This window comes from Anarhichas minor, unplaced genomic scaffold (assembly GCF_050575085.1).
Source record: "Anarhichas minor isolate MPS153535 unplaced genomic scaffold, ASM5057508v1 ptg000030l, whole genome shotgun sequence".
Classification (NCBI taxonomy): Eukaryota; Metazoa; Chordata; class Actinopteri; order Perciformes; family Anarhichadidae; genus Anarhichas; species Anarhichas minor.
This window is the reverse complement of record NW_027466476.1, coordinates 10,046,732-10,072,224: the sequence shown is the minus strand read 5'-3', so window position 1 is coordinate 10,072,224 and position 25,493 is coordinate 10,046,732. Positions and strand designations below refer to the sequence as shown.

The window sequence follows — 25,493 nt, the reverse complement described above, 5'->3', positions numbered from 1 at the left end:
TTTCTTGCGTCATGATAAACATCTTGGCTTTAAGCAGCTGCTCCCAACAGTTATAGAGGCTGTGGAAGCAACAAGCAAACCTGCTAGTAACCACATCAGCATGCCGCTGTCATTTCATTGATGAGAGCCGACTCACTGCTGGCTCTAAAGACAGACTCTTAGTACAACAACAACACAATGAGATGCTCATCCTTTCAATCATTAACTCCTCTCCATCACATCAAAATCAACGACCGTTCAGTTCTGTAAATCTTCCTCGTACCAAGAGAATGTGAAAACAATTAGTCTAGACTAAATGTCAAACTAGACCGCACAAAAACCACATAATGGTGTGAATACAAATTCACATTTAAGCATTTAATTATGTTTTTATTGATTTTTCCTTCAGACAATCTGTAGAACACAAACTAATGCTGCCACTACAGAGCTTATAATTAATATACCGCACTGCATGACCTTGATGTGATTAATCACTTATTCTACATCATGTAAAACAAATATATATATATAAAACAAAATTCTTTAAGCTCAACGTGACATCTTCAAATTTGTTTTTCAATTTACAATGATATTAAATTAGAAAACATTCTGCATTTCTGCAGAATAAATTACTGCAACAAATAATTAAGTACTTAGCGATGGATTTTCTGCTGATTGACTGATTGTTTTGGCAGTAATAACAGCCTGCTAACTACTAAATAACTACTTGATAACACAATATAAGGTGAAGCATAGAAAAAAAGATGTCTTCTTCACATAAAGCCTAGTTATCAGCTCATCATTTTCACGGTCCTCGTAATGGATTTAGCTTTGAAGGATAAGAAGCGCCGTCCTTTTGTTCTAGTGGCCAGTACTACACTGTGCATCTCTCTCTCTCACTATTGTAAGCCAGCTATTGATTGGCTCTGTGGGCTACTACTGTGAAATAGGAGAGGGTGCTGAAAAGCTGAAACGTGTTAAGTACAATAGCAGGCCGGCCAGGACGAAACGCACCGCTCACACAAAGCTTCTCCGTCAAATGTGATACTGATGCACACGGACGGGTGGAGGATGACACACAATGAGTGTGATCTGACCCACACTTTGGTTTCCTCTGGTGTGAACCACAGAGGAACTTTGCCTGTTGCAATTTTTGGTATTTTGTTCACTTTGGTTTTATGTTGCCCAGTGACAGGCAAAAAAACAAACCGCAAGTCACATGATTTCAACTCGGATGACATTGTTTTGGCTACATAACATTCCCATATCATCAAATTTTACATTTATGTTGTGAGCTTGTTTGCAAAAACTGTTTTTTTTACACATTCAGCAGTAACGAAGCAACATTGTAATTCAGCTGGACTGGCCACACGGCGCATGTAAGTTCAATATCCACTGTCTTTTAGCTCCATGTTTGGTCTCCACCAAGTCCTGAGAGAACTACGTGACTCTTTAGCTGCCAAATGTTCAACTATATCTTCAGCAGCTCTGACTGTATCCGTCTGTTGTGTGCTGCTGAGCAGGTAGTGTACAGTTATATAAAAGCTTTTACACTGAAAACGAAGAAGAGGCTATGAGAGGAAACCAAAACAGTAAAGTTGCAGCCAAACAATCACCTGAAACTCGCTATAAAACTATGGAAATGCTTGACCAATGGAATCCTTTGTTCCAGCTGATGTCAAGAAAAATACTGCTATTATTCTACATAATAATTAGCCGTTTGCTTGATGTGCCTTTGGAGCAATGGGCAGTCCCCCTCTAAAACACCCAATAATGTACGACAAACACCGCAACGACTACCTAAACAACCAAATAAAGGAGATTATATGGCTCGAGATCGCCGAGCAGTTGGGGTGGAAATGATAATGTGGGTGATATGCACTTGCTAACGTTATATGTTGGTCACAGAACTGGGCTTGCTCCATGCTCTGACATACTTTGTGGAGATATTGTACTCAAAAGGATTTGATGTCGTTAAATAAAAGGTTTCAGGTTTGGATAATGCAGCCATCTGATAAAAGTGATGTGTTGTAATCTGGCCACCAGCTTTGTGACAAAGCAGCTTTCATGCAGCCTGATGATTGGCTGATGGGATCAGTCATCGCCACGTCAGCCTGGTAGAGAGACGGTCAAGTGCAACAAACACAATCTGCGGTAGTTAAAATTGAAATTTGATTACAATATAACGCCACAATTTCTGTTTGAAACCTGGAGTCCCTGGTGAGTGGAATACACGGGGAGATAAAGTGTAATAACAGCACGATGTAACCTCTCTTCCAACTGCGTTTACTCAACTTCTTTCAGGCTGAAGTGCTCCAATGTGCCCACTCGCACTAAGTTTGCAGTACTCCAACAACAGCCAGTCTCAGCAAATCAATACGTGTGCGTTCTAAAGAAAACGAGCGACCTCGCTACTGCTTACTGGAAAAGAGTGGGCGGTTGTTTTTTAGGTGAAGGACGGAAACTGTACATGTGCTGATGACATTAAGTAGTGTTCCAAGGTTTTTACACACTCCCTTTCAAACGCAAATATAAATATGTATTCTGCAACTTTAACAAATGGGAGTACACAGGTGAAACAGTAACGACCGCTCATTCACGTAAACTGAAACGCATAACTGTACTCCCTTTTAATTGGCACTTAAAGACTAAGCCAGTCCATTAGTTGTTCATTAGTTTGACTTTTCACTCATCAAGTGTTTCCATACTTAGAGAAGAAGCAACGCAGTGAAACTCATCCGTCCAACTATAATGGAAAACGCAGCAGCAGCCAGGTTTTGTGGATTTGGTGATGAACTTGAGGTTTTTAAACAGGACTGCCAAGTGTTTAGCAGCCAAAGAAAAACAGGCATTGGGATAAACCTTGGATGTGCTGCGCAATGATGCATTTTGCCTTTCAAAATCAGAGATTAATATTTCATGGGGATAAAAAAAAGAAAAAGAAAACATCTTTGCTGTATTGCTGCCACATTGCTTGGCACTTAGGAGAGTAAAAACTAGAGCGACAGTGAGAGGAAGAGAGCAGGGAGACTGTGAAAGTGGGAAAAGGCTCAGCTTATTATTCGCTGTTTGTCTTACTAACCCGCCTCAGTTTAACAACCACAAGACCATTTTTTCCGACCGTAGAGCCCTGTGAGAATTTGGGTATTGCGTATTTTCCAATCCACGTCTTCACATGAAAAGAAATAAACCAACAATCTTTGTTTTTGCCCGGTCACTACAATTACAGTTCTGCTTCTCCAGTTAATTAAATTGTCTTTGGCTCATGGGGGATGAATAAAGCCAGAGGGCACCGCACACCCTCCTCTGTCACTGCCCAAATTCACCACATCGGTCTACTCATCCAAAGCTCTGAGCACTTCCTCTACAGTCGACACGTCTTGGGTGTTCATGTGCTAAAGGAAATGGTAAGTGTAGATGACAGGGCAGATAAAAAACAGAACAGAAACTACATACTGCTGACAAAATCTAAATTAGTAACCTGTGATAGCTCACATTCTGTGCTCTGCGAAGCAGTGAGGGCAACGTTTTCAAATTCTTAACATACCAAAACCGTTGTGCTGTTAAGACGACAGTTAATGGGTTTTGTACTGTTAGTCGGACAAAACAAGCACTTTGAAGAAGTCACTTTGGGAGATTGTTACAGGTATATTTTTCAAACATTTTCTAATATTTGATAGACAGAAGTATAAGAAGACCATTGAGTTCAACACTGTACCGTTCTAATGTTAAACCAACATCCGAATGGTGAAGAGGAATACCACATAAACACAACATCCCTGGTTCCATTCTAGCTGGAGACCGCTTGTCTCCTGTCACGCTCTTCACTCTAACGAATAAAGGAAAAAAAACTTAAAACATACAAACAAACAAAACGGTAAACCATTAGGGTGCCATTATACTCGTGCTTCAGGTAACAATAATTGTGAATTCATCTGCAGACTCTTTGTTTCATCAATTAACTGTTTTGTTTATAAAATATCAGAAAATAGTGAAAAGAGGCCGGAGTCCAAGGCGATGTCTTCAAATGCCTTGTTTTTGTCAAACCAACAGTCCAACACCCGGAGATATTTGATGTAGAATGACGTAAAAGAAGCAAATCTCCACTTTGGAGAAGCTGCAACCAGAGAAAGATTATATGAAAAACTGTCAAAACATCATAATAATGATGAATACTGAATATTGCTTGCCTAGCTTTCATAGCCATCTTTAGCTCTATAGTACACTGAAACTTCTGATGGAGTTTACGTGGTAAATAATTAATACATTATCTATACAAGTGCAACATTTCCATCTTTATTTTGGTATTGATCTTTCTATAATAGCTATTGATCCATGCTAATAACAAGTTGCAATCTTCCCAAATCAAAACTTCACAAACATCTGCAGAAACAAACTCACTGAGAACAACAAGAACACGTGTATGCAGTGATGTCTTCTTGTGTACTTTAACGGGTTCATGGTGCAGCAGAGACAAAAACAAATCAGTCCTGAATGTGACTCCACACTGATGGAGAAGACCGTTTGTGCATCGGTTTCATACGTGTTTCACATCGGTTTTGGTCAGTTTCAGAGTCCCACCAGACTCAGACAGGAATATCAAACTAACCAGCGACAGAGAGGCCAAAAGGCCGTTGTGTTTGCAGCGTTGGACCACAGGCTCTGCGGCTCTCTGCTGTCCGACGTGTGCTTCAGTGTGAGAACTCCCCGGTGAGGCCCAGCTTTTCATTAGCATGGAGCGCAGTGTGGGAGGGCGGCTCCGAGTGCTCCCTGCCCACTCAGCTGTAGTGTGTGGGCCACAAACTGCACCGGGCGGAAAAAAAACCAACAACATTACGCAACCGCCGCGGCATTGTGTACGGCGGAAGGGTAACCACGGCAACAGGACTCGGAAGACTTGAGCAGAGGAACCCAGCGCTGGTCGGAGGAAAGGAAAGGAAGGAAGGAAGAGCGTGGTAGATAATCCTGGGCGGGCTTAAACAGCGTGTTTGTGTACAGACATGGAGTTTGTCAGGATGTCCTGACAGAGGTTTTTTTTCTGACCCCCAGACCCAATTCAAGTAAGTTAATATTACTAATGCCAAGCTATGTTTGAGCCCCACAGGAAGACCGCAGCTCCTGTTTAACAACCATATATTAATACAATATTAAAAATGAGTTGATAGGGAACCCACAAGCAGAGCACAGGCAGCCAATCACATTACAGAAACTAGAGATCATCAGGGCAGGGGCATGAAGCATGGGGGGGGGGGGGGGCCCAATGGCACCTTCCTCACTTCCTACCCCTCTACTTCTGGAGCCCTTCCTCAGACCACACCTGTATTCTTACTCTGCCTTCATTTTGATCTCAACTACCCACCCGTAAAGTGTGTGACGCTACCGCTGTGACAAAATCTGTCCACAGGCAATACAGTACACAGAGTAAAGCACTCTGTGGTAGTTCCTGATACAGTAGGTGTCTCCAGGCCACATATTCCCATGATGACACACACACACACACACACACACACACTAACAAGGTGAAAACAATACCAGCGCCACTGTTGCTGCTGGTAGTCAGACACTCGATTGACAGACACTAGTCTGTCGCAATAACCGCAATACTGCAATACTATAAATAAGCCGACCGCAGGAGATGGCTTTCTGAATTCTTTCAGAAATCAGATCAGACTGGAGACGTAACCACTAAAAACATGCGTGAGTAGCAGCTGCTGTCTTCCGGACGTTTGGTCTTTTATAAAACAGAAAACACACTTTTAATATTGTGATATTTACTGGAAATGACTTGCAAAATAGCCAACAGCAGGGAGGAAACATTTAAGGTGATCTCCCTCCTTATTCAGGTTTCTGTAGTGAAATCAGGAGATATCGTATCGATAACGTTCCTCGTCCATTGCCGCCCTTTCAAAAGGAAGAAGTATTGAACGGCTGAGTCATTAATGTTGTCAAGCCCTCCAACATGGCGGGGACTTCCTATGACTTCAGATCTGTCTACAGGTGTCTAGACTTTTTTTCCCCCACTCTAAATGTGACCTCAGGAAGGGGAGGAGTCACAGTCGCAGCTTCAAAAACTATAAGCGACAGCACCGACTGACAGATTACCGACAGAAAGCTAAATGAGAGGCAGGCCGTGTTTGCCCTCGTCTAGTAGCTACGGTGAAAAAGCCATTCAACATGTCACAGGAATGTCATTCACCTCCCCCAGCACCAAGGTTTTAAGGCAGCGCCAACAATGAACACAGTGTGCTTAGAGGTAAAGAGAGACGAAAGGTTTCTTCTACCATCTTCAGAGCTGTTATGATCTCCAGCCACCACGGCTCCCAAACTCACTGTAAAGAACTCCTGAACAGATTCCTCAAACCCTGAACACGAGTATTATGATCTCCTAGGATTTGACGAGGTATGTTTCATTACAGACATTCTGCTCAGTATGTGGACATGAAGATAATCATCCCGGTACCTTGATGTGAATCGTCTCTGTGCTAGTTTTAGAACGACTAATGTGGACAAATGTAATGTTCATCATGTAGTAACCTATCCGGCTGATGTCCAGGTCAATATCATTCTAATATAGCCGGCGTATTGTTTGACAATTTTCAAAAATAGCACCCATATAACACCCATGTTTCTCTACTAATACCAACGTGATTATCTTACATTGAGAAACTTGTAAATGCTTTTCTTTGAACAAAAGAAACCAAAATTCTCAAATGTTAAATCAGCCGATGCAATGCTATGAGCAAAATGCTTGCGTCAGCACGCTAACAAGCTCAAAATGCTAACATGTGGATGATTAGCAGGTGAAATGTTCACCACGTTCACCATTTTCAGTTAGCTTTTTGTCGATTATCTGTAAATGATCTGAGGCTGATGGGAATGTCATTGGTTTTGTAGGTGATACAGTCGGTCAAAGGAGTGGACAAATTACATTTTTGACCCGATGATGGCGCTAAAGAAAATGTCATCGGAGCACCGAGGTTTTTACATATCGTCATAACATCACTGTGTGAACCAAATGTCGGAACAATCCATCCAATAGTCACTCAAAAACCAACAACAACAACATTATTATGCCGCAAGAGGAAAAGTCAGGGGATCACGAAAGTGCTTAATCCTCTGGGGACCATAAAGGTTTTATTAAAATTTCATTGCAAATCGATTGTTGTCGAGATATTTCATTCTGGAACAAAATGGTCGGTGAACCAACAGACTGTATTATTGTATTTTAGTGTGGCTAAAATACTAAAACTGGCAAAAGCATCTGATCAAACTATAACAAAACCAGAATATACATTTGATAAAGACATTTAATGGCAACTTTAAATACTTGACAGTTGTCTACACTGAGCATTATGGAAACATTTCGGTCAGTACCACAAATTTTAGTTACGATTCTCGACCTCAATTGTAATATTTTGAGTTTCAACCCACTCAATAAGTAACATTAAACACACATCTTGACTATCCTCTGAATTGTACGTTACTTATCACAACAACAACAACAACATGATGATTCCTTCAGGTTTGCACTCAATCTGTCCCGTTGGAGAAGCATTTGGGGAGAGAACCTTAGGGGTACCCGTCTTTGTCAGATACTAGCGCGCTCCGATTGCTCAACAGAAGGACTAAGAAAGACCGAGACGCAAACAGAAAGCAGCTTGATATCAGGCTGTGCATGCAAATCGAGAGGAGTGCAAGACCGTTGTTCTGACAACCGAGGAGGTGGTGGCAGAAGGTGAGGAGGGGGCTGCTGGTATTTCAGCTGGTCCATCTATCGTCACCCCCATTCATTTTGTGCCCGCTCTTTAAAACAAGAGGCCCCTATAAGAAACTGACATTCAGCAGGTTTCGAGGTGGCTGACTCCGTCATGACTCAGGGAAAGTCAGCAGGCACACAGACTGGTTCTGTAGGTTAAGCAAAGACTTTCTCTGTTAATATGAGACAATCTATTAAACGACAAGGAGGCCGGGGATGACATTCAACAGCTAAATGATGACTGCGCTTCATGATTCGGGGGTAATGACTGAGATTAAAAAGGAGTCTGACCTGGTTGACATTAATTAAGTTTTGAAAACCCCCCTTGCCCTTTCTTTTGATTATCTCAAAGCAGAAAACACATCACAGGCAACACAAAGGGGGGTTGATCTTCAAGGAAAAGGATCCGAGAGTGGACCAAACACAACAGACGTGCGCGAGTATGAACATTGCCGAGGCAACTCCGAACGACAACAAAGATCCACCTAGAAACAAGCAACAGGAAAAAAATGTTTTGCCTCGAATTGTGTGAGAATTAACAGGAGCAGAACGTTGGGTTTCAAACCGTGCCAATACATTTTAGCTGCATGTCTGTTTATATAAAAGGCATGAGAACATCCTTCAGTGCTTTTGAAAATAAAGCAGCACCACTGAAGCCGACTGCCTGATGAGTCAGAGTGAGAGGAAGAGATAAGACTCTAACGGCTGATACAACCAGACCCGGTGGCAGACGTAACTCTGTGGCCGGGCATTTGAATTCCATAAGCGGGCCCAAGCGGTGCCAGCATGCGAGTGTATTGATCACGCTGATTATACAATTATAAGCACATCCTCTGTGTCTATACATAGCATGTGCGTATAGATCCTGAAACAACACAGGGGAAGTCATAGACAGCTCAGCTAATTTTGCAGCTTCGAGGAAACACAGCTATATTATTATTATAGCTTATTGTTATTATTATTATTATTATATGTTCTCTTTGACAGGCTGTTGTGTTACGAGGACTATCTCACATTCAAACAGAGTACGTTTTTGTGTCGAGCTTCACATTACAAATTATACTTGGGGCCAATAAAATAAATCTATATTCATATCAATGATAATACAGATTTCTTTGCCCCCTGGGGCCCATAACACCAGGTCTGGATAAAACTCCCATGGTGCACTTGTTCAGCCGACTGACGTACCTCTAGGCCCCAAACAACAAGAGGAAGCTGAGCCCTTCTGTTTGGGTTCACTTCTGCTCAGAGCAACCACGATGAACCACCTGCATATGTCCGTGTGCTGTGAGCATATTCATGTCACGTCCTCACCGCTTCATTCAGACGGGAACTCGATTAAAAGCGTACACGGTGCGGCCATGATTAGCTTTATTTCTGCGGTTTGTTACCTCCACCGTACGTAGTAGAGTCTGTGGCACGTTTGTGCCAGCTGGGCCAGCTGGGGTCATTTGCCTAGGTAGGCAGGTACAATTTGGGTGAGTTGGCTGAACACACCACATGCTTTGTTTTCATAACATTGATGACTTTATTTTCGAAAGTCGGGCAGAAGCTACTGGCTACTTAAAGCCAAAAAGGCTTTTCTGAGGCCTGTTTACATGAGCTAAAGCCTAGAAACTGTAGTTTTGTGAAACAACTAGAAAACCAGACTCAGTCATGCAGTCTGCACTGAGCCAGACGGAGGCTTTAGATAATATATATCAATGCTTACGCCATACTTTAAGCCTTCGACAATGATCTTTAATCCCTCTGGGGACTGACGATATTCTGCTCATAGTGCTTCAAATGATCTTGGGTACAAATATACCCACGCAAAAAACAACAACATGTCATCAATCGAGTGTAGAGGCAACAAAAAGATAGTTTTTAAGACGCATTTTAAGAAAAACAAAACTTCTATTAATGTTTGTCAAAATTCATGGACTTCTGTGGAAAATGTGTAGTGGTTCCTTCCTTGTACTGTTGTTAATAATCAAACAAAGACATGGCAAACAGGAGGATGCAGCAGGAGGATGTGTTGTCTACCTGCATGCACTCACTGACAGGTGAATGAGCTGCAGGCCTGCTGACGGATAACCACAACATCCCAAAACAAAACCAACATGGATTCTCTGATTTACGTACAGACAAACACGTCAAACATCCTACAAGGAGCCGGAACGTTTTACGCTCATTCAACACAAACGAGCTGCTGCTGCTTCTAAAAACAACAAGAAGCATCACCTTCCATGTGTTCCAGAGAAAGACAGCGGATGAATGAGAAACTTGAGAGCGACCAATCAATGAGGGAAACCAGCAAAACACACGCTGTATTTGTTTATAATGGATTCGATATGCCTTTAAGATATGTAATCAGGATTAATACTACAGAGACATATCACTGGAACTGCCTCATGTTTGCAAGTGAGTAGAATCGGATATCGAGCGCTGCATCTTCACAGAGAAATGTCTTCGATTTAAGTGGGCGAGCATGTGTGATAGGAGAATAGATATCCCCCCAAAAAACACACATCTGAAGCAGTGTTACATAACAAACTTACATTTTTTTTATGTAATATAACATTCTGGGACTGAAAGGCTCCATGCAAACGTACAGTTATGTACGGTCATCAGATTCATGGCCGTTGACTGAAGGTGAACACTGCCTGTGACGGAGTGTAAGAAAGAGTGGGAAAGTAATACGAGGAGGATGAAAGACAGAAGAGGGGAAAGTTGATTATAGCCCCTCGGTTTCCACACTCGACTGCCCACAGATCTCTCCTAATTGACCACAAAGGGTTGCTTACACACACACGCGCACGCACGCACGCACGGGATCCAATTATCCTCCATTGACTGCAGAGATTAATTGAAAATAACTCATTACGCTCCTCGAGGACATTCCGAGTGAGTCCGATTTCAGTTTCACTCGCGAGGTGACCACAATCTGAGGAGTGTGACTGTAAACGATCACGAGGCTCAAGGCGGACAGTTTTGCCTTGGAGACACAGACAAGAGAGAGCAAGAAGAGGAGGAACATCTGACTTTAAATATGAACCCTGCAGGAATACTGTCCGTCAGTACTTCTTCTGCAGCATCATCTCCTCCGCCTTAAACTGTCATTTCCTTTCTTTCTTTCTTTCTTCTAGTACGTCTCTCTTACACGATGATCTTGAAGTCACAGGAGTATCACCGTGCCCCTCTGACACATCTACTCCTCACTACTGCTGCATAATGTTGGCAATGCAGACTGAAGCTTTTTGCACTCTGTGTTGTAGTAAAGTGTGTCAGACTAAATGAGTGAAATGTAAATACAGCAGCCAAAGAGCCGAGTGTAATCAACGGGGTCTTTCCATAACACGTATTTGACGTCTTTACCCCACGACGGATGCCAACCGTAAACATCGGGCAGACACTTTGTTGTGATCGTTGCCAAACCACAGCAAAGATTTTAAGCTCGTCGCCTCCTGTCAGCTACATTTAGCCTTGGACGCTTTACAGATTACAACCCGTTCAATTAAATGGGGGTCAAAACAGGAACTACTATGACATAATTAAATCACATGCAATCACTCTGGATGTCTATCATTATTAAGCTACCTCAAATCAAAATGTTATAAACATCAGTCATTAGAAGATTTTGGTAGTGAACGATAGAATAGCTTGAATCTGATAAAACCTCAGACTCAGGACAAAAAAAAGAGGCAGCGCTGCATTTATGTCGCTCCCTAGGGTGGAGGGGGCTGGGTTAGGGTGTGTGTGTGTGTGTGTGTGTGTGTGAGAGAGAGTGGCAGGCCTCATCAAGGACACTCCTGCTACCCAGACTGCCCCTCCAATACAGTCCAGGGTGGGGGGGGTAAATGTAGGTCAGTAGCTGGGGCACAGTCTGCATGCAGTGCGTGCATGGCATTAGCCGTTGCTGGAGTGTTAGGAGAAAATAAAAAGGATGTCACAGTTTGATGGAGTGAATATCCTGTACATTTATTTCTAATGGTCAAAAAAAAATGAAATTCCGGATTATATCCCCATTTAATACCGGAGCCCATGTGGATGTCTTATAATCCTGTTTTCTATTCATAGAAATGTGTCTTTGGGGCGATTCTTTTTTCAGAGGAATAAACTGAACGCAGTCCCAGTTTAATGCTTTTCCTGTTCATTTGCAGAATCCCTGCTGAAATACACCGACCCCTCCTCGGCCGGCCCACCCGCGCACACGTACGCCCGCGCGCACACACACACACACACGCACACACGCAGGGTCGACTGGTAGTGAGCCACACAGCGGTCAGATTAACGCAGACTAATGATAGGGACAGAGCGCTGCAAAAATATGCAAAGTGCAAAACTGCCCTGTGGCCCAGATGAAAGGCATAAAAACAAATATATTCCAGTCAGTTTTCGTTACAGTTCCCGTCTGTCTCGCTCTCCAAGTCAGCCAGAAAGCAGCTGAGTCAGTCGGTCTGCAAACAAATGACAACATGGAAACTGGAGAACTCAACTCACATGACCCAACGGCATGTGTTGTTGTTTTTTAATGCAGACTTGGGTGTTTTGTTGGAGAAGAACCCAGCTGAGGTAATCCTAAATGATCGCCAAAATAAAAGCTGATATTCTAGACAGATAGTGGCCTCGTATGAAGAAGATCAGATATCGGCGTCGTCTACTGCTGACGTGACGGGGGTTTCTCTTCTGTCGACAGCAATGGAAAAATACTCTTGATTGTAAAAGCCGCACGGCGTCTCCAAACAGGAGAAAGTCACCCGAGAGCTGCTGGGTCACATTAGGATTTAATTAGTGTGGGTTTCTGTCGAGTCTTTCTGTCAAATGATTGTGTAAAAGATGCTTTTAACGCACTAATAGCAACGATAATGATGAAATCTGCTAGATTTACTGTATTGATGATGCAACTGATGATTATTTTCATAAATGACGGATTTTCTTGATAGACAGATCAATCGTTTTGTTTATAAAGTTAGAATAAAACGTTCCTGAGCGCCTGGGCGACTTCTTCAAACGTCTTATTTTTGTCCGACCAACCCCAAAGATGTTTAATTTACAGCAATATAAAACAGAGAAAAGCAGCAAACCTCCATCAACTAATCCGTTTATCAATTAGTCAACTACTCTTCTAGCTTTAGCACGATGTATTGAACTATACAACGAATATTAGGTACGGGAGCCCGTTAGGATAAAAATACATTATCCTCAATGTGCTGCTATTCCTCAACTGCAATCTGAAGAGGCCCTGAACCTTAATAATGTGTTTTTTTATCCCTGCACTTGAACAGCCAGGCATCAAACCACCATTACGAAACCCTTAAAATCGCCTCAACGGTGCTTCTCTTCACTCGAGCATCGTTTTTGAGGAGGTATCAAACGGGAGGTCCTTTGAGACGCCGGTTACCGCGAGGTCTTCAATGATTCCCCGCTGGTCCGGCGCCTAAAGTGAGAAATTTCTGCCAATCTGTGAGGCAATTAGAGAGAGAGATCAAGTGAGCACAGATGTGGTCAGCGCTTGGCTCATTAGAGAGAAAGGGGTTGGGAGGAGAACAGCAGCCGTGGCAATTCTTACCAGGAAGCCCTTTAAAAACACAGCTGGGATTACAGGAGAACTGGACATTGTTTGGACACAGTTCAAAAAGGGAGAATTTGAACCGCTGGTGCACTTGCCTGGGACTATCACACTTTGTTGTTTTTTTATAATGCAGCTCTTCACTTGACAACTTGATGCCTCGCCTGGAGGCTCAACAGCTATCACGCTGCAATTTCCCCGAGTGACGGATTGTTTTGCGGTTGTAATAATTCCAGTTCTCCGTGTTGCCTTCTGCACCTCTAGAGGACGGGTAAAAAAATAAATAAAAATATCACACTTTATCCTCAATTCAGCGTTACACATCTCCTCTGACTGTGGACTAAATTCTGCAGCTGCACTGCTTCCTCCACAGCCTCCTCCTCGTCACACTGAGCCTGCATGCTCGCTGTAGCTACACACTATTAGGAAGCTTAGATGCTTGGCTTCAGCAGCCGTCGGTTCTCCCATGCGTGCACACCAAAGCGAGCAGTGTCAGTGAGCGGCTGAAGTTCTTGCTTGAGTGATTTCCCATTCTCTCATTTTGCAAAAAAAAAACAAAAAAAACCCTAAACAAAACGGGCCTCGTTCCAATTCCGATTCCAATTAAGCGAGGCCTTACAGTGCAGGTGGAGCCCGCTGTAACACAGCCAATTAATACACAAACCCACCGGCTTTCATCATAAATGAACTGGTTCATCCAAAGTTCATCCAAGTTAGATATTCTTATCCTAAAGCGGTCATTCCCAAACATGTTTTTCTCATATTAAAAGCTAGCATACATTCAGTTTGTTTAACTCATTCATAAAGTAATTAACATGCATAAAACATCGGTTTGAAATGCCTGGTTTACCTATCCAACGTAGCATAAGGTGATGTGTTAAAGGCAGTAGAAATGGTCAGGAACCACAATAATAAAAGCTATAGGACACACTGTACAAGTGTTTGAAGTCAGATTCAGCAAACTGTCTGAACTGCACAACATTGACAGAAATGTCTCGTCTCAATTTAGTGAATGTGACCTGTTCACGTGTAGGTACTCATTCAGGAGCATTGACCATGAGCATTTCACTCGTTATAATGTTACCCAAAAGTAAATAGAAGCCTTAAGTCCTGCTGATGAAACTGAGCGTAGCCGTACTGTGAGAGAAATGAAGTGGGGATGGTCGGACATGAAGTCGGATGCTAAGAAAGTCATCTCGCTAACCTCAGAGAAAACTAAAAACATGCATGCTGTTATCTAGCTGGAGACAAGCCTCCCACTGACTGACATTCAGGCTATCATGAAGTAGGCAGAATGTATTTTTCCATATCGCGCAGAAGGTTTGATTTCCCGCCAAGTCATACATCATTCTTCTGTCTTGTAAAGAAATGGAATCTGTCCAAAAAACAGACTGGCGTAATACTCCATCTGGGCGGTTTGCCATGAGAGCACACTCAAAATACTAGCTCTAGGATGCCTTTATCACAAACATAGCAAATATGTGCCATATTTCAACTCTCAGAGTCCATGACTGTCACACTATGGAGCGGACTACAACAGAGAATGGATCCCGGACTAATCACAGAGCCGTCCCTTTACCTCCAGCCAGTAATTCAATCCCATTACACAAAGCTCCCCAATCGTCTCTATTACCAAAGCAGCATAGTGAAGCGGCTAAAGCAACTTCAGCTCTCCCCCCACAGCGCTGCAAGGTGAGCGCTAATAGCCAGACGAGCAACTGGAGAGCAGAGAAACAATTGGTTGATTATTACCAACACGGAATACACGTGTGTCCCTTTGATCAGCAGAAACTCACACAGATCCATTTCCATGTTTCTGACACTCGTTTGAGAAGCGATCTACTGTGAGGATGGATGCACCACGGCTTATTATGATTGTATTATTGTTATGTCTGCCTTTACTTTGATGTAAAGTTGCAGCAGTGAAGCTGAAAACAAGGCAGGACCAGTTTCAACACTGTGGGTTTTACATGACAGCAAACCAAGGACATCCAGCGCTCTTAATATGACCACCCTGCTTTTGTCATTTAAGCAAAAAGGCCCTAAAGCACCCGTCTACATGCCACCTCTTTATCCCCATTATGCAGCGTTCACCTTTGACCAAACGCAGTGTGGATGGAGCTAAAGCCGGCTGCGCCACGATGTAAATCCACTCCCTATAAAAGATGCACAATGGTACCGGTCCTGCAATAAATCTCCAGGAAGAGGCAGCTACAGTAACAGACGCTAACCTCTCCATCACTCTGACAGCGATGCATTATGGGCTGCATTAATCAAGATGCACTCACAGCCATACTACGTGTGCATGCTTAGTGTTTAAAACCCATCTGTATGCAGAGTTGTGGCTGCAGCGTGGCATGCAAAATGTAAGATTATGAACACTTTGGATGGATGGCGTTAAATATAGAAGAATATAATATAATCATGTGAATTTAGAGATGAGAATCAGATATTTCCTCCACCCTCCTTCTCGCACCACGGGGGGAAAAATGGGAAGTTAATACGCGTAAGGAATAACAATATGGATAATAAAACTTACCTCCCCAGCTCGTCGCCAAATGCGTAAAATTCCTCAACATTTTCTTGGTTGAAAACAGTCATGTTGTTGTCCAGGCACTTCCTCCCTTTGCCCCCGACCGCAGGCATATTCCTCCGAAAAAACGGCACCACCACCACCGGGCTTCTTCTCCTTCACAGCGGCAGCATGCCCACCAGCAGAGCTCCAGGTCTGGGCAGGCTTACAGCCAAACGAGCCTCCTCATGGTCAGAGCTGAAAAGAAACACGCGAGCAGAGGTGTGAGGGGGAAGAACACACCGTGAAACCTTCGACTATCAGACATGCACGCGTTTGAATTATTGGGCTATAACAGCTGCCATATTTTTTTTATAGAGATAATGATATAACCATAAAGTATGTCATACCGTGCTTAGTTAGAAAGCAAATAATATATATATATATATAATAATATAATATATTTCTTTGAATAATGACCTGGGCAGGTGTTTACCACAGTTTAACTGAAACAAACAAAAAACGTCACACCCGTAGAAACACAAAGAACAAAATAATAAAAAGCCGAACAGTTGAGTTTCTCCCTAAATTAAAAGCACGACTCGCCCCTTGTAGCTGACATGAAATATCCGAGAATCGTGCACATTAACGTTGTTTGAACCGAGCGTCACTGGCTCTCTTTCTTTATACCGACAAACTGACTCACATTGTATCAATTCCCTGTAAAGTATCTTACATGTTTTGTACCGGTGTGCGTCCTCGCTGCCAAAACGTATCCGAGATTTCATGCGTTTTCGTGGGCGCCCGTGACCCCGGTTTTGTCTCGCGAAAGACCAAAAAAAAATGCTGTCGTGAACGGGAGAAATCAACGTTAAACAATGTGAGGCAAGTCTGGTCCTGGTGCTGCGTTCATGGTTTGTGGGGAATTGGGGTATTACACGTTGGAGCGCTTCCAGTTCTATTTTTTTTTTTTCTTATATTAAACAACGTCAACACACAACAATTAACAGTGCACAAAAACCAATGTCCTGCTGTGTTATATATACACTGGCTTTGCTTGCTTCAAGAAATTGTAGCTTTATCGAGGAAGCCGTAATTTCCGTTTTTTGACTTGCCTTAAACGCAGCATCATTGTGTGTCGGTTGGAGGAGCTGCTCTTCGGTCGCAGGAGGGCAGCAAAGCTTTCGCTTTTATTTTAATCAGTTTAAAAGCAGATACTTTTGTGCTGAACATTCTTTCTTGTCATTAAAATGTGAATTGTAATTCAGTTCTTTATTTTTTTTATTTTGGAAAATATCATATCCATAAAGCAAAACTGTCCAAATCATTTCATAATGAATACAAGATATCACAGCAATACTGCATGCAATATTAATAGATAAAAAAATCATTTTTTTACTGATAAAATTTAAGATAATCAACAAATGTTAGACACCGTGAAATCCCAGCATTATGACGTATTCATTCCCACACACAATGTATGAATTACACAAACATTCATCTCATATTTGTATTGTTTAATTCGATTTTTATTTTGCATCCTTTAGTTCATGAATACAACTTCTTGTTTTTATAGATTTGATCTATAAAGTTTATTTATAAAGTTTGTCCAAAAGACAACTGTCTTATATTTTATAGAAATTCTGGCTTCGTAGGGATGAGTTATATTTGCCAGAATAGAGCCGCAATGTTTATTTTCAAGAATTTATTTTGGCGTTGTTAGACAAGGCGCTAACCCCTAGCCCTTTAGCTTTTAACTTCACTTTTTCACTAACGTTAAAGTTAAGAATGGCATCACATGTTTGAACTTTAGTCTCCAAAACAAATACTTCTCTAAATGTTTTTGAAGGAAAAAGAAAAGATGCAGTGATCTCGAGTTTTTAAGCGAAACATTTCACAAACTAAATGATTACGAACAAAGACGGAGGGTCTGTGTACATCTTTAAGCTTTTAATGAATCTTGTACTGTATAAATCATATTATTAGGAACACTTTCTTTTGGTTTTAGGCCTTCTTATGTAAACTAAATTAAACTAGTAACCAGATTTGTTGGTTTGGACGATCCTGGAAGCTTTTAGCTCATAACATCACACATCACAGAGTCATAACATCCCATTTCAGTGGCTTCACATAGTTCAACCAAGCTCAGTGTGGTGGAAAAAAAAAAGTCAGATGATCTCAGGGTGTGAGGATAAATGAGCCATCCATTTATCTATCTAAGCAGCTTATCCTCATTGGGGCTGCGGGGGGCTGGAGCCTTTCCCAGCATGCATTGGGAAAGAGGTAGGGAACACCCTGTCAAATGAACTGAGAAACCAACCTTACGAATGAGAGCGGGAGGCCCCTGCAAACCTCTCGCTCTCTGACACTCATTATGACTCTGATTCCTGTTGTTCGTGCTCGTTCAAGGTGTTTTGAAACAAATTCTGGAAGCAATTGCAGTGAGTAAGTAATAAACTGGGGCAGTTTCACAGCAGTTAGTTTATTTTATCCTATTCACCTGTAATGAATACCCCTTATTAACTGAAGACAACATGAACATACTTGCTTGTACTGTAAACCAAATACAGTATATTGTAGATAATGTCGGCCTCCTTGCTGTGAACATTAAAGAGCAAACCTGAATCCTACTCAGGTGATTCCCACGTGATCTAATTGGTTACAGGTGTTTTTCACAGGTGCATTCTGGGTGCAGGTGATTAATGATCGAGTGTTGTATTTCAACGGCATCGTTTAGCAAACAACACATGCAGGCTTTCCGTTGTGAATGGTGTGTTTAATGTAGATACTATGTGTAGTTATTTAGGGTTTAGCAGTACTGTGGTTTCAATAATTATGTCACAAGTACCAGTTTTTGTGTCTTGGCAAATGCAAAACATCGTGTAATAAATCTCCACAGTCGTGTTCCAGCACAATGACATTCTTTCAATATTACACAGTGATAATATGAAACATGAGGCTGGTGTCGGGTGGTTTCTGGCTGCTGTTTAAAGGTTGTTACACCATCTGCTGGTGACGAGCTGCACTCACCTGACTGTCTCGTTGCTCTGCCAGAGAGTCTGGTTTAATTAGACAAAGATTATGTCACAAATACACATCATAGTTTCTAAATATTACAAACCGTATTTAATCTTCTGACCTATCTTTACACTACAGATTTCATCGTAAAACTAAATCCCCTATTAAATAACTGATGTCTACATTCATACTCACTTATCTTCTTTATTCTACTGACAGACTTTAGATTTTATTTATGTAATCGTCATTAATGTTGCCTCATAATAAAACTCTACCTTTAGCATGATATCTTTTCTCTTTCCAGCTCTGTTAGAGATTAACACACGGGTGGATACAGATACGTGAAAGTCATTTTACGCGTTTCTTTTTAGCGACATTTTACAGATTATCAAGAACTGCAAAGTGCATTTCACTTTATTTATTTATGCTGGAGATGAAGAGAGAATAATTATTGTCCAAAGCTTCCCGCTGACTCTCTCTTTACAGATTATAATACAAAGTAACTGCTATAGAAATAAAGCCTGTGGTGCAGATTACGTTTTCTAAAAGCAGAGCTATTACACTCGGTTATCAAACATTTAAAATTGCTCCACCAAGTTTAATGTGTGCACAACAGAGTCCTGCAGGGAAACAAACAGAACAGATTAGGAGCAAACTAAATTCTGATTAGCACATTGGTGTTTTAACTGTTTGACTTTGAAGAGAAAATGCAAACAGCAGTCAATTAATTAAATGTTTAAAGCATTTCTGAAAGATGAATAATGCTCCTGGGTCTCAATAAAGCCACTACAGTTAAACATTTTGATTTCAGAGTTTTAGAAACACCATTGAATTACAACAGAGAAAAACTTGAGATGCCTTCATAAAGAATTGCATCTCATTCTTAATTGAAAAAAGGTAAAAAAAACAATAAAAATAACAAAAACAGCAAGATGAGACATCGTTGATCTTTTAGATCTTTTAGATCTTTTTTAATGCAGTACAATCTTTGAGTACAAAACGATACAAAATGTTTATCAGAAAGAGCGGAGATAAAAAATAGATATCTTTTTGTCATATTTGAGAAACCGTTTCAGTCTTCAGGGATATAGATGTATAATGACAGTAATATATTTATAAATATCTTACGTTCTCATTATTGCTACATACATTGTTTACTTTGAAAGGTACCACAGGAAAACAGGAGAAAGACCTGAGTGGGCCGGGTAGTGGTCACTCTGAATGAACTCATTCTGCATCGAGTGCAGACAAAGCTCTGATTAATGGGACTCAGAGGCTCATTTCACCACATTTGGAAAAAAAACCTACAATTTGGACAAAATTTGTGAAGCTGCCGCCTCCTGTGATCTGTGTGTAAACAGCGCTCGCAGGTTGCTTTTGGTGAAACGGGCCCCAGTACGATGAAAGTGTTAACGCCTGAAACTACAGCCACCAGACGTTTCCTCAAAACACTGAAGACAAACAAGAACACCGGATGTAAAAAATAAAGAATGAACACTTGGCTAATATTTAATTATTGCAGCAACGGTCTTACAAACATGCAGTTAATGTTCCTTCTGCTTATTCAAACTTTTGACATATTTTTATATAAAACCTCACAGTAAAATAACAACTGGTACAAACCAGCTTCTCCACACTGACCTCCAGGTGAATGAAGCTCTAGTTCAGGCAGGAAGAATATTAAGCCTGTGGTTTATCTCAGTGGTTTATCATCTCATGACGCTCACTCATAATTTAAAAATCTTTGGCTCACCACCAGGGTTAGTGGGCTACCTAGTGGGCTAGTACATTCAAGTCTGGGCAACAAGTGACTGAATCGCATCGTGTAAGCGCATCTTCATGGATACCACGAGACAAAATATTACTATTGTGTCATTTAAAAACTAATTCTATCTGTAGTATTCTTTAAACCTTCACACGCCAAGTTATATATGAAAGACCAGCTGTCATCTTCAGGTTGTAGTCAAACAACAAACATGACATTTCAAAATAACACCTGACTTTAAAAAGATACGCTTCACATAACAGATATTGCTGATCCTTGAAAACAAAAGCTGGATGGGCCTTTGATGCCGAATCCTGCAAATACATTTTTTCATAACTTCTTCTCCTCTCAGCCACCGAGTTTACGGCACATTCGTGATCTTTCAAACATTCTCCCACTGTCATGTGACACTGACAAAGTGCTAACAGCCAGACAGGATAATAAAATGCTTTTAAAAAAACACTTAAAAGTACAACATTTAAATATTCTTTTGCAGAATGGCTTTGCTGGTTGTGTCCTCTGTACAAAGGCCTGCTGTGCATGTGGACTCCCAGGGAAAAGGAAGTCTGGGTAGCCTGTAAACATGATGACGCTTTGTCCTCCTCGTCAAGCCAAAATGTTTCCCTTCTGTGGTTGTTCCTACCTGAAAGTGAATCACCTCTCTCAACCGTTTCAGAAAGATGTCATCTTTTTGAGGCATGTTTCACATGAACACTCATGATCTAAAGGAAGAGATCCCTCAGGAGTAGCGACACATTTAGCTGTGGTTCCCTTTGATAAAACTATTACAAAACAAAATGCTCGGAGCACAAGTCGTGAACTTTTCTAACCTCGCCTTGGGCGTCCGAGCAGACGAGAGGCGGATCACGAACCATCTTTGTCTGGAAAGCCCGAGCAAGTTCTTCATGGTAACAGAGCTTTTAAACTGTCCAGCTGGCATTGTTCCTTCTCCCAGATCGTCCACCTTGAAGTTAACCAGCTGTCCGTCAGAGGGCGGGATCCTGTATGGTCCTGTACATCTGCAGCGACGTCACCTCCACATCCTGGACCTTGGCGTTCTGGGGGCGTCCCGTCGGGCTGTAACCGGCCGATCGTCCCATGGGGCTGAAGCTCGTGGTGGTGCGACCCACGTGCACGACACCTGAAGAGCGCGACAAGGCGGGACGCCGCAGGAACCGGCCCGACGTCACCAGGTCCCCGTAGCCCGGTGCGTGCGAGAAGGCGTAGCCTGAACGGCGGGAGCTGGTGCGGCGGATGCGGCTGCGTCGAGGCGGAGGGGGAGGGGTGGCTTTGGCCTGTCGCACCTTGAACATCACCTGAAAGTTTGGGCAGACAGTGACGTTATCAGTCATATTTCTATTATTATTACTACTGCTACCTTTACTGTTATTATTATCATTCTATTATATCCATATTTGTATTAGTAGTAGTAGTCATATTTCTATTATTATTAGACAACTATTACTGCAGTACTTTGACACTGACGAAAACTTAAAAACATGAAGATTCTCAGGCAGGTTCTGTAGTTATAAGAAACGTCTTTTCTTTCTGTGATAACTGAGCAGATTGGATTTGGATTGGATTTTTAATTGCGATTGTAAAAGTCACACTGACAGAGGAGACCAGCCTCTGCACGACTTCTTGAAAAATCAAAAATCAAACAAAGTGCAGCTTTATCTTCGCGAGCACGCAGAGTTGAGCGTCGAGTGTAGAGAAGTGTACCTTGTCGTTGATGGTGGGGCAGAGCTGAATAAACAGGAAGCGGTAGGTAACAACAGGAAGGACACACAGGATGGAGGTGAGGATGATCGTCAGCCAGATGTTGGGCTGGTTCAGAGAGTTTTGGGCTGTTCCTGGAAAAACACACACACACACACACACTGTACGTTTGTCGAGGTCTTCTATTGACTTCTATAGTTTAACCTTCACCTTCATCACTGCAAACAAAAACTTCCTGGTTCATGTTTCCGTGGATTATATACAAATAGATTTCATGGGATATCTAAGAATCACACCATATTAACGTTGGTAGGTGCAGCGAGGAGCCTGATCAGTGTGGACGCTCATGTTGTTATCTGTAGCGTTCTTGGTGTGGAAGGCCCTTACGAGTCTCATTGAGCATTGATGCCATTTTTCTAAACTCTTCTGGTACACAAACATTTTGGTTTGCATTAAAAAATAACAACTACTGATCACAGGACCTTGGTGACAAACTACAGGTGACAGTTTGGTTGGCCTTCTGCACAGACAGCAGTGATCACGGCAAGTGTTGCTATTTGGTTTAGCTGTAAACCAGATATTTTGCCTCTGCAAACACACCAAACCCAAGCATAATTCAACTCATTTGAATTATGTGGCCACCTTTATTCTGACAAAGCCTCGTATAAAAGAATGAACAAAGCTTTTCTTAAGAGCAGACATGCATGTGAACACCGACGGAAACGTGGAAACACATCTTTATGGCGAGTTTATGAGGTTAACACTCACCTATGAAAGGGAAGGCTGACGGAATCATGAGAAACATGCTGTTACTGTACATGGTGAACGTGACAGCGAAGTACATGGCCAGACTGCCCAACACGAAGAAAGTGTTCACCGCCGTCCAGTAAGACATCTCAAACCCCAACTGCAGACGCGGAGAGAAAACAAACAAATATGAGTCATTCTGGTTTTTTTCATTCTAAGTCTGAAACAAAAGAGAAGAAAGAGATAAAAGAGAAGAAAAAATAAAAGGTTTTCCTCGTACCTGGATGGTGACGGCAAACAGCAGACACGTCTGCGTGAGGAGGGCGAAGGACTGGTAGTCGGCGACGTCCTTCCCGTCGTTCCTCACGGTGTCGTGCATGGCTGCGTAGGGGATGAAGAAGAGCACCAAGGAGCTGTAGCCGCTGTGGAGGGCGCACTTGAAGAAGGCCTTCTTGCTGAAGTACAAGTTGAGTTGACCGGGAACGTAGAGCTTAGGATGCTGGAAACTCCACGCGTCGTTCACATCCTGACCAGCAGGGAGAGACAAAGAGGCTGTGTGTTTATGTTTTCTGCTCCGTCAGCTCTATTCCTGGTCTAAAAGGTGATCATATAAAGTGTATTTTACCTGATCAAACAGACTCATTCCCAGTACAGGTAGTGCCGTGTACACCAGGTTGAAGAGTGTTATGAACCACTCATCATACACCGTCTGAAAAGCAAAGTCACAACTATTTTAACAACTTCTACAACAAGTCTCAAATAACAGTTGTGGAAAAAGTACTGAGTATCAGTATAACAATATAAAAATACTTCCTTACAAAACAGGCCAGCATTTAAAATCCTACTTTCAGTCCCAGTGAAATGCCAATATATACATCTTTCCAGTTTAAATCCTGTGTCCACGTCTTAATTCATTGTTTTATTTATCTCTTGTTATATGCAAAAGTAAATGAATGTTTCTCAGGTCAGACTAAATAAGGAAATTGAATCATTCAGTCCAACTATAAGGCCGGCCCCTTCGTATCTTCCTCTAACCCTCATTCCCCTTATCACAGTCCTTTCTTTTCCTCCCTCCTCCCTCCATCGGACTTCCCTCTCTCACCTGCGCAGAGAAGCCGCAGAAGAAGGCGTACCAGAAGTGGACGAAGGTGAAGGTGAAGTTCTTGTAGAAGAAGTAGCGCAGGAACTTGCACATGCGCAGGTAGGACCAGCGGCCGTGCACCAGCAGGAGGCGCTGCAGGAAGCGGAACTGGGCGAAGGAGTAGTCGCTGGACAGCACGGCCTGCATGCCCTCCTGACCTGAGATGCCAACTCCTATATGAGCCGCTGGGAGGACAAACAGAAGAAGAAGAAAACGGTGTTTGAATTTCTCTAAATCCAAAAACTGCAAGAGTAAAAAGTCTTAATATTTGCTGTTTGTGAACAAAATTTCAGTCACTTTGTTTCTGGTTTCAGCAACGACCTATACATCCTAATCCTACAATTTAAAACTGCATTAATCCATTTGTGGTCACTAGGGGGGATGTCTGAGTCGATAAACAGATTCTCAAAATAGCTGCCAAATAACTGTCACAATCGAATAATCTATAAATTGACCTTTGATCATGCTGACGTCGTTGGCTCCGTCTCCTATCGCCAGTGTGACCGCCTGCTTGTACTTCTTGACCAGCTCGACCACCTGAGCCTTCTGCAGAGGAGTGACCCTGCAGCAGATCACGGCCTTACACATGCACGCCGCCCTCAGGAACTCCAGCTCCATGCTGCACTCCAGGGCGTACGCCTGAGGGAACAGGGGGGGGGGGGGATAGGGAAGTGATGAGAGGCGGGAATTATACAAGAGCTGAAAACGTGCCGACCGTCATCTATCGTGGGTGATACACTGACTTTGGGATAATTACCTCATACATCCCCACTTCAAAACACACAAACTATCCCTTTAAGTAATTGGTAACACAAGTCAGTGAGGGCAGTAAGAGCATGCGTTGTAATTAGGAGACATCTCACGGCGTACCAGGCTGTGTCCGTTGATGACCAGGCCGTAGTCTCCGTTTACCACCTCGTCTGGGATCACTTTCACACCTTTACCCAGAGTCCTCTCTGGCAGTAACACAGAATCCTCCTCTGGTTTCATGGAGTTCAGTGCATTTCTGAAAATATGTTAAAAGAAAAATGGATGGATGCATGGAAACATTTCATAATCAGCTGCGTTTCCTCATGTTCAGTGTAAACGTGCTCTGACCTCAGTTCCTGTCTGACATCCTCCGGTGAGTTTCCCGAGACGACGAAGACCTCGTTCATCTCCTCCCGCAGTAAGTTGCACGAGTACCCGATGTTTTCTGCAGTTTCTGCAACACAAATACTCAACATCAGTCAGCAGACAATGATTCTGCATGGCGTTCGTTACCTGATTCGTTACTTATGACACTGATGTAAAGGTGACATTTGT

The 25,493-nt window shown here is 42.4% G+C and overlaps 2 protein-coding genes across 2 annotated transcripts in view; both read right to left on the bottom strand.

Moving 5' to 3' along the window:
- The window catches only part of dapk1 (death-associated protein kinase 1), a 68,460-nt gene extending 51,719 nt beyond the window's left edge, over positions 1-16,741 (bottom strand). The window contains exons 1-2 of the mRNA XM_076104398.1: positions 16,535-16,741; positions 15,826-16,056 (exon numbers count right to left, since the gene is read on the bottom strand). Coding sequence (XP_075960513.1) covers positions 15,826-15,932 — 107 coding nt within the window. The 5' untranslated portion in view covers positions 15,933-16,056; positions 16,535-16,741. The remainder of the gene's footprint in view (positions 1-15,825; positions 16,057-16,534) is intronic.
- Positions 16,742-19,759: 3,018 nt separating this feature from the next.
- LOC142964186 (phospholipid-transporting ATPase ID-like) overlaps positions 19,760-25,493 on the bottom strand; it is a 34,586-nt gene continuing 28,852 nt past the window's right edge. Inside the window, exons 20-28 of the mRNA XM_076104399.1 lie at positions 25,287-25,392; positions 25,059-25,194; positions 24,644-24,827; positions 24,150-24,373; positions 23,673-23,756; positions 23,328-23,573; positions 23,069-23,207; positions 22,304-22,434; positions 19,760-21,897 (exon numbers count right to left, since the gene is read on the bottom strand). Coding sequence (XP_075960514.1) covers positions 21,568-21,897; positions 22,304-22,434; positions 23,069-23,207; positions 23,328-23,573; positions 23,673-23,756; positions 24,150-24,373; positions 24,644-24,827; positions 25,059-25,194; positions 25,287-25,392 — 1,580 coding nt within the window. The 3' untranslated portion in view covers positions 19,760-21,567. The remainder of the gene's footprint in view (positions 21,898-22,303; positions 22,435-23,068; positions 23,208-23,327; positions 23,574-23,672; positions 23,757-24,149; positions 24,374-24,643; positions 24,828-25,058; positions 25,195-25,286; positions 25,393-25,493) is intronic.